Source organism: Amphimedon queenslandica, unplaced genomic scaffold (genome assembly GCF_000090795.2).
Source record: "Amphimedon queenslandica unplaced genomic scaffold, v1.1 AMPQUscaffold_13385, whole genome shotgun sequence".
NCBI classification, from domain to species: domain Eukaryota; kingdom Metazoa; phylum Porifera; class Demospongiae; order Haplosclerida; family Niphatidae; genus Amphimedon; species Amphimedon queenslandica.
This window is the reverse complement of record NW_003546379.1, coordinates 126,505-135,408: the sequence shown is the minus strand read 5'-3', so window position 1 is coordinate 135,408 and position 8,904 is coordinate 126,505. Positions and strand designations below refer to the sequence as shown.

Genomic DNA, 8,904 nt, shown 5'->3' with positions numbered 1-8,904 from the left:
AGCTGTATCAACCACAAGAGTAGACTGAGACTCATGATCATCAACTGATTCAGCAAGAGACTGACCTAAAATAAGAATATGAGATAATCTATATTATTGACTTCTATACTGTACTTACTAGGTTCACTTTGTAAACTGTTGTTCCTTTTTAGCAGGCTTGTTCACAAAGGACATAGTGAAGCTAGTCCAGGCTTTTAGACATTGCAACTGACAAGAAAAGAACACTGAAATAGCACAAAATAATGAAATGATTATGCTTTCTAGTGTTGCTGTGGTGGCCCACTGTGATTGGCACCAAAGTCTTACCACCTCCTCCTTTATTTAGTCTCTCTTCATCACCTTGTTATCAGCCTACCATTTATGCATTCATAATTATAAGATTTTCATAAAAAATTGAAATTATAATTGCAATAACTGTTATTAACTATTAATTAACCATAGAATAACTATTAATTATGGTGATGTCACACTTCCGGTCAGAATTTTTGGTCGGGCATTGCCCCTAAATGCCCGACCCTGCAGCCGCCTATGTCTAGCTGCATGATAATTTACCGTATACGGCATATATTTTGTGGGGATTAATTTTCGCGATTTTTGCGTTTTGGAAAAAATTTGTGAAATTAAAATTCGCAAAATAGCGCACTAATTCTATAGTAGGTGTGGTAATTACATTAAAATCGCGAAATTTTTTATTCGCAAATAGAAAAATGCAGTCAAATCGTGAAATTTTATACCCGTGAAATATATGCCGTATACAGCATTAAATTTGTCAGTTTAGATCTTAAAAATTAGATCAAGAATTCATTCCACAAAACTGCTATGTTGTCTTGCATAAAATTGCTTTTCTGTTGCTTCAAGGTTGTATCTAGGACACATAGAATTATTAGGCACGATTGATGAACTGCATTTCTGTTTTATATATAATAGGGGTATAATGATCTTCTAACCAAATGGATCAATGAGAATGGAAAAGTATTTGGGTAAGCATTATGCTAATTTAGTTAGTAACTAAAATTGTAACTATTTTATGATAGCAAACAGAAAGTTTCACCTATTTTTGTGGAATACATATAGATTATATAATAAGCTATATAAAATAAATCAAATAGTAAGGTGTAGTATTATAATTATATTAGCATGAGGACATTAATATGTATCAGAAAATGTAATAAAAATTGGGGGTGATTTTTTAGCTATTTTTCTGAAAAAACCATGGGCTATAGCCTTGGGTAATTTTAGATTTAGATAAATTTCTTAAAATGGTCGTAACTTTAAAAATTTAAGCCGGAATCAGCTCAAACTTTCTACACAGCATAAGGACATCAATATGTATCAGAAAATGTAATAAAAATTGGGGGTGATTTCGGAGCCATTTTTTGAAAAAAACCATGGGCTTATAGCCTTGGGTATTTTTCAGAATTTTGACATTTTCGTAACTTGTAAAATTGAAGTCGGAATCAGCTCAAACTTTCTACACAGCATAAGGACATCAATATGTATCAGAAAATGTAATAAAAATTGTGGGTGATTTTGGAGCCATTTTTTGAAAAAAACCATGGGCTATAGCCTTGGGTATTTTTCAAAATTTTGACGTTTTCTTAAAATGGCCGTAACTTGAAAAATTAAAGTCGGAATCAACTCAAACTTTCTACACAGCATAAGGACATCAATATGTATCAGAAAATATAATAAAAAAATTGGGGGTGATTTCGGAGCCATTTTTTGAAAAAAACCATGGGCTATTATAGCTAGCCTTGGGTATTTTTCAGAATTTTGACGTTTTCTTAAAATGGCCATAACTTGAAAAATTGAAGTCGGAATCAACTCAAACTTTCTACACAGCATAAGGACATTAATGTGTATCAGAAAATGTAATAAAAATTGGGAGTGATTTTTTAGCTATTTTTCTGAAAAAACCATGGGCTATAGCCTTGGGTATTTTTTAGATTTAGATAAATTTCTTAAAATGGTCGTAACTTTAAAAATTTAAGCCGGAATCAGCTCAAGCTTTCTACACAGCATAAGGACATCAATATGTATCAAAAAATGTAATAAAAATTGGGGGTGATTTTGGAGCCATTTTTTGAAAAAAACCATGGGCTATAGCCTTAGGTGTTTTTTAGATTTAGATAAATTTCTTTAAATGGTCGTAGCTTGAAAAATTGAAGTCGGAATCAGCTCAAACTTTCTACACATCATAAGGACATCAATGTGTATCAGAAAATTCAATAGAAATTTGAGGCTATTTCGGAGCCATGTTTCTGAAAAAAGCATGGGCTATAGTAAAGTGCATTTTTCAAAAATTGGCCCATTTTAAAAATGACCATAACTTGAAAATTTTTTAAAAATAGATGTAACAAAATTGTTACAATTTTAGAACGTACATGTAGTATGGAGTCTTAATTCAGTGGGATAAATTAAGTATACAGTAGATGTACATGTACATGTAGTGGTTACACAGTCCAATAAATTGTAGTAACAGTTTAGTAGCACATTGTGTGATTGTGTGTTGCTTGCTTGAAGAACAGTAATGGCAGAACTGTTAGTGGTATCACTCCAAAGCTCTCTGCTGTTTTCATTTATTATAAACAATTCACAGAGTTAGTGTTTATTAGATGCAATAGTAGATTAAATGAACAAGTGCATGTACATGTACAGTAGAGAATGCTTGTTCTTGTACTTAAGCACTTATATTAAAGCTACATGTAGGAATTGTGCTTGAGCTTGTTCTTCTATTACATTTAAGTGCTTGTGTTTGCCAACAATGGGTAAAAGAAAACTCTCCATTTTAATAATGAATCTGTTACATACATTGTTCTTATGTTATGTAGCAAGTTTGATCAAAATTGATTTTTAAATAAATTTTAAGTTGTCCCAAAGCTTTGACGGCTGCAGAAGTCCAACTGAACCTAGGCATTTCTAATGAAAGGGGTGTGGTAAAAGGGTTAAATGGGCTTAAAATAGCATTGTTTTTGCTTCCGATCTAATTTTCAACCTAGGCAATGACCCCCAATGCCTACGCCTGCACTGCCTATACCCCAAAGCCATGTAAATGTACCGTTGTAGTGCTTGTCAGCTCATGAAGCATGCCTTTTAACTCACTTAGCATGCTTTGTGGGAAACCAATGTAATCAATTCTAACTTTGATTGGCTACATGTACAGTAGTACACTCCACCAATTATATCATTGTCATGCTTATTATACCTGTCTTGTATTTGTTAGGATCAAATGACTACATTATCAAGTGGTTATGAAGGACAGTTGAGTGCTATGTCTGATCATTTGTGTGAGCTAAGGGACAAACTGGCTAAGACTGAAGAAGGATTTGAAAATCCAAAGAAAGGAAGGGTTAGTTTATTTATTTATTATGACATTATTTTATTATTTATTTATTTATTTATAGAGAAAAATGAAATAGAGAACACAGACAACAGCTGCTTCAATAATTATTATTTACTATTATTGACATAAAAATATTAATGCTGCTTGTAACATACCCACACCATTTTATTATGCCCATACTATAACCATGAAGCGTCGCAAATTGCATAGCCAGCAGCTCCTCCCTTAAAGCAGAAGTTGCTGCAGAAAAAATAAATGAGCTGCTCTAACTTCACTACAGTTCTTTATTTCATCACTCCTAGTAGCTTGTAGCCGGCTATTATTTTATTGAATGATGAATAATATCATTATGAAATTATTGTAGCATTAAAGGCCTTTCTACACTTGTCCACTTTGGATCCAGAATTAAGACAAAATCCAGGATTAAAGCAGGATTAGCTTGTTCACACTTGTCTTGAATTGGGATTGAAGCTAGATCCAGTCAATCCACATCCAGAGGTGGATTGAAGTGGATTGATCTCAATTAAATATTCATAACCTGTAGAAGCCAATGCAGTTTAATTCACTTTTAATTCTTCAAAGTAGCTTAGTATGAACACAACAAAAGAGGATTCTATATTAGTAGGTTGCAATTCTGGATCAAAAGTGGACAAGTGTAGAAAGGCCTTAAAGCAGGATTAGCTTGTTCACACTTGTCTTGAATGGGGATTGAAGCTAGATCAGTCAATCCACATCCAGAGGTGGATTGAAGTGGATTGTTCTTAATTAATTATTCATAACCTGTAGAAGCCAATGCAGTTTAATTCACTTTTAATTCTTCAAAGTAGCTTAGTGTGAACACAACCAGAGGATTCTATCTTAGTAGGTTGCAATTCTGGATCCAAAGTGGACAAGTGTAGAAAGGCTTTAAATGAAATTAGCATGAAAATTGGACTTGGAGACGTAACGCAAAATACCTAGACAGATTAGAGTGGGTCTCGCTCATGCTCGCCCCAAATAGGGGTGACGTACGTGTACAAACAAACAGACAGCCCATAGATACTATCTATGGACAGACAGACCACAAATTAATTTAATTGAATAAACAATAATTACTGTCAGTCTGCCACGCTTCCTCTCAATTACCGTATAGCGGGTAATTTTCGGTGGTTGAAAATTTCGACTGAAACCAGAAATGACTTTAGAATAAAAAATAATCGTTGGTTTTATTTTCGACTAGACAAAAATGATTGATCTTATGTCTTCACTAGCATCTGTAGGACTGATGGCATTAGAAAGAGGTCCCTGGTCCTGTAGGGCCTGAAGAGGTTCTTTAGAAGGTGAACACCGTTTTCAAGGCCATCCATGCTTGTTATCATCATGTTATTAATAATTTATCATGGTCACGCCTATCTTCCGTTCAGAATTAATAGCAACGAAACGGACGAAAATAAGCACCAGTCGAAAATTACCAGCTATACGGTACGGACTCGATTATGGACTTCTTGTTTGTGTCTCTTTCTTTCCTATCCTTGCTGCTAGTTTACTGTTGGTACTAGTAAGTAGGCTATCTTTAGCAGATCTCTCTAATTACTGTTTGACCTCTCGTTAGTTTTTGTTATGCTCCTTACCGAGTTCTCAAGAGACTTGGTATCACTCATCCTCCAGTGAGACCTTTCATGGGGAATGCATTACAAGTATTGAAACTGGTATGTGACCCTAATGTTGTGGTTATTTTTATACAGACATTGTGTCATCCAATAGGGTAGAATCGGCCTTGTGAGCAAGTTGATTTCTGAGAGCAATAATAAAGTGTCTGGGTATGTACCACCGACCGTATACATGTAGCTGCATGGTAACTTCAGAGGGAAGAAATTTCAGTGAATTGTTGTAATCAAAAGGGTTAAATTTAGGCAGTGGCTATTTTTACGGGCCCGTAATCCCTCCATGGGTGTAGGGAGGCGCAGATTATTCTGGCATAAAAATGAGCATAATAACTAGGTAGAAGAATACAAGAATTATGCCAGCATAATTGGAAAATATCCGGAAATCACTAGCATAAAAGGCAAATATCCTGAACTTAATGGTTAGAGAGATCACTGAGATGTCTGAATTGTTATTTAGCTGCAGCCTTTTTGAAGTTTTAAAATACCCTAGGAGATCAACAAAAATTTTTTGAGTTTTCACTTCTGTTGGCACCTTTAGACCATGCATTTATGCATCTATTAATTAATTTTTGCTATGTTTTTGGTTGATTTTCAAGCATAATTGAGAGCATAATGTACTATTCTTGCAGAATAATCATGATATTTTATGAGCAATGCTGCATCAAATAATTGTAGCATTAGTGAGCATAATCTGCATGAGCCTACGTGGGTGGCTATTTTTATGGCAGGATGATTTACTCATTTTAAAACCTAGGAAATGCTCTAAAATTAAAAAAACTAAACCCTAAACCAACCTTGGGGACTCCTAACATAACTAGGGAGCTCATAAAATGACTGGGGATGCTCTAAAAAAACCGCCACCCTAATCCCTAAACCCTAAAAACAATAGCTAAGTAGGAGATTCCTAACATAACTAGGGCTCCTAACATAATTAGGGAACATAGTGAAGTAGGAAGGTATAAAAATCAATTACCGTAGGTCAGGATATATTCGTGGCTGCAATTATTCTCGGTCATAAAAAAGTTCAATTAAGCGTTGATATGACAATAAGACCACGTGTTTAGTGTTCAGCTATTCATCTGTTCTTTAGCAGCTTTAGCGGAGCCATTCATCAATAGCGAGTCCGTCTCTATCTGTTAACTTCTTGTATGGACCTCTACCTCAAAGCTCTTTCAGGCTCTGTGTCTAAAAGTCTCCAATTTCAATGAAAACAGGCCGTAGTGTAAAAATGTGGCCTAAAATAGCAGGTTTTATTTTGGCTAATACTCCCAATTTATAAATTTACTAAAATTTCATCTCCAAATTTACCAGCCATAGATCTACGTACATGTACTATTATTAATTTATGGATGCACTTGATTGATTTGTTTGTTTGTGTTTTTTAGATTTTATGTTGGGGCAATGCCACATATTGTAGTTGCTGATCTCGACCTCATTAAAGAGATAACAGTTAAACAATTTGACAAATTTAACAATAATATGGTTAGTGGTTAGTCAATAACTAATCATAGAAAATATTATTTTAGTCAATATTTTCCCTTCATTGTACATGTAATAATGAATATTACTAATTCTGAGACACCGTCTCAGACTTTCAGTAACAATGTTTACACACATACATTACATGTATACAATTATTGAAAAATAAAAGTCATTTTACAAAAATTAATATGGGTGATCCACATGGTCAAAATTTTGCATTACCAAACTGAAATTTTGTACTTTATTGCATGATTAAATTAATTTTTTATCATACAGAGACAGACTTCTCTGGGAATTGAAATACGTAAAAATATCAACATGGGGTCTGGCTTGCTATTTGCTTTTGGTGAGGAGTGGAAACGCATTCGACAAATTGTGACACCAACTTTCTCGACCAAAAAACTGAAACTGGTAAGATTAAAAAAAGTATATCATCATTATTAGCCTGATTGTATTATTAACAGATGATGCCTCTGGTTGAAAGAAAGTGTGACACTCTAAACATTATATTGGAAGAGAAGTGTGCAAAAGGAGACAGCTTTGATATACACCAGTACACAATTATAATATCACATTCATGATTATTTATAATATTTATTATAGTTTTTATACCCAGTTCACTTTGGAGACTCTGCTTGCTGTAGCTTTTGGTTCTGAAGTTAATTTACTGAAAGGAGAGGGGAGTTTACTGACAGAGGCAGTTGCTGGATTATTTGATAATTTGAGTGAATCTATCCTTACCTGGGAGGCATTATTCCACTGTAAGAATGAGGCTACCTTATAGTGAGAAATATTGGTGGGAAACAAAATATTGAGTTGGTTTTTCTTGCACCTTGACCACTTGCCCCATTGATGTGTGGAATGGGAATGGTGGTTTCTTCACAAAACTGCCAATTGTCAATATTATTGCCCACTAATGGCACCAATACATATTTCCTGCCCTATACAGTATTATTATTACTATTATTATTGGGGCGAGCCTGAGTGAGCTCCACATAAACGTATGTATGTATGTCTATCTGTCTGTTTGTTTGTTTGTTTGCACACATACATCACCCCTATGCGTAATACAGTAGATACTATGCATTAACAATGCAATATAAAATTCAAATTTCAACTGTCCAAATGCAGCAAGGAAGCAGATATACTATCTTTATTCATGTGAATGACTCTGATTTAGTAAATGTCAGTCACAGTCTGAACTAACTTGGATTACATTGCTACAGTTGCCTATCTAGCCATATCATTTGTGCAGTGACTGCTTCTAGCTGTCTTTAACTTTAATTGATTACAAAGGTAGATCAAGAACTACACTATAGTATACACTCCTTCAAGTAGCTGCCTCAGTCATGCATGAATATTGCTAAATCTGTCAATATCTATTGACTATTGTTTGTACATCGCTTGCTTGCGTAGGCTCACCCCTTTAATGTTTTACATTCGTCTAGTTATTATTTTTTATTATATTATTATTGTTATTATTATTATCTTGTTTTTACTTGTTTTTATTTTGGCGAATGGCTATCAAAATGCCAAATTTGCCAAATTTAACTCCCTTCAAAATTTCCGCTATACAGCATCATTATTTCAATGTTATTATCATTGATATTATTATTGTCATTAGCTCAGCTTCCAAGTCTGTTGACGTTTGTCAGTAAAATTGGTGCTAGATTCTTGCCACTAAGCAGACACTTAAAATACTTAAATGATGCCTTAATAGAAATCATTAAATCAAGACGAGGACAGAATGATGATGAAAAGGTAAGACATTAAATAACAGCTCACATTGTCCATAATTTTGGCTTAATTATAATTTATACATTGTATATACATGTATATTGTAGTCCAAGGATTTTCTTCAGTTATTGATGGATACTTCTACAACTGATGATGATGAGAATAAAACTAATTCTGGTCCAAAGAAGATGGCACTCACTGACCAGCAGATTGTAGGTCTTTGCCTTGACTTTATGGTTGCTGGTCAAGAAACAATTGCTGGTGCTCTTGCCTTCACAACATATATACTGTCACTCAATCCTGATGAACAAGAACAGCTATGTGAAGCTATTGATAAATATTATCAGGAAAATGAAGTTAGTAATATATATTAATATAATGCCTATTTTATCAATGTTTATTAGGATGCTTCATTGTATGATGCTTCACAGAATATTCCTTATCTTGATTGGGTCATTCAGGAGGCACTGCGCATGTATCCACCTGCATACTTGTAAGCTCTAAAAGTTATTTTCAAAAAAAGGATTTTCTATATTACATGTACATGTATTGTAGGACAAGCAGACAGTGTAATAAAACCTGTACAATCAATGGCATTACTTTTCCTAAAGGATCCCTTGTAATTTTTCCAATTCAGTATCTTCACTACTCGCCTGACAATTGGGATGAACCTGAAGTATTTAATCCCAACAGGTT

At 34.1% G+C, this 8,904-nt stretch overlaps 1 protein-coding gene across 1 annotated transcript in view; it reads left to right on the top strand.

Moving 5' to 3' along the window:
- The first annotated feature begins 4,773 nt into the window (after positions 1 to 4,773).
- The window catches only part of LOC100633087 (thromboxane-A synthase-like), an 8,483-nt gene continuing 4,352 nt past the window's right edge, over positions 4,774 to 8,904 (top strand). The window contains exons 1-11 of the mRNA XM_019997085.1: positions 4,774 to 4,880; positions 4,935 to 5,031; positions 5,087 to 5,142; positions 6,375 to 6,471; positions 6,748 to 6,882; positions 6,936 to 7,024; positions 7,075 to 7,232; positions 8,096 to 8,232; positions 8,316 to 8,564; positions 8,613 to 8,701; positions 8,764 to 8,901. Of these exons, the coding sequence (XP_019852644.1) occupies positions 4,819 to 4,880; positions 4,935 to 5,031; positions 5,087 to 5,142; positions 6,375 to 6,471; positions 6,748 to 6,882; positions 6,936 to 7,024; positions 7,075 to 7,232; positions 8,096 to 8,232; positions 8,316 to 8,564; positions 8,613 to 8,701; positions 8,764 to 8,901 (1,307 nt within the window). The 5' untranslated portion in view covers positions 4,774 to 4,818. The remainder of the gene's footprint in view (positions 4,881 to 4,934; positions 5,032 to 5,086; positions 5,143 to 6,374; positions 6,472 to 6,747; positions 6,883 to 6,935; positions 7,025 to 7,074; positions 7,233 to 8,095; positions 8,233 to 8,315; positions 8,565 to 8,612; positions 8,702 to 8,763; positions 8,902 to 8,904) is intronic.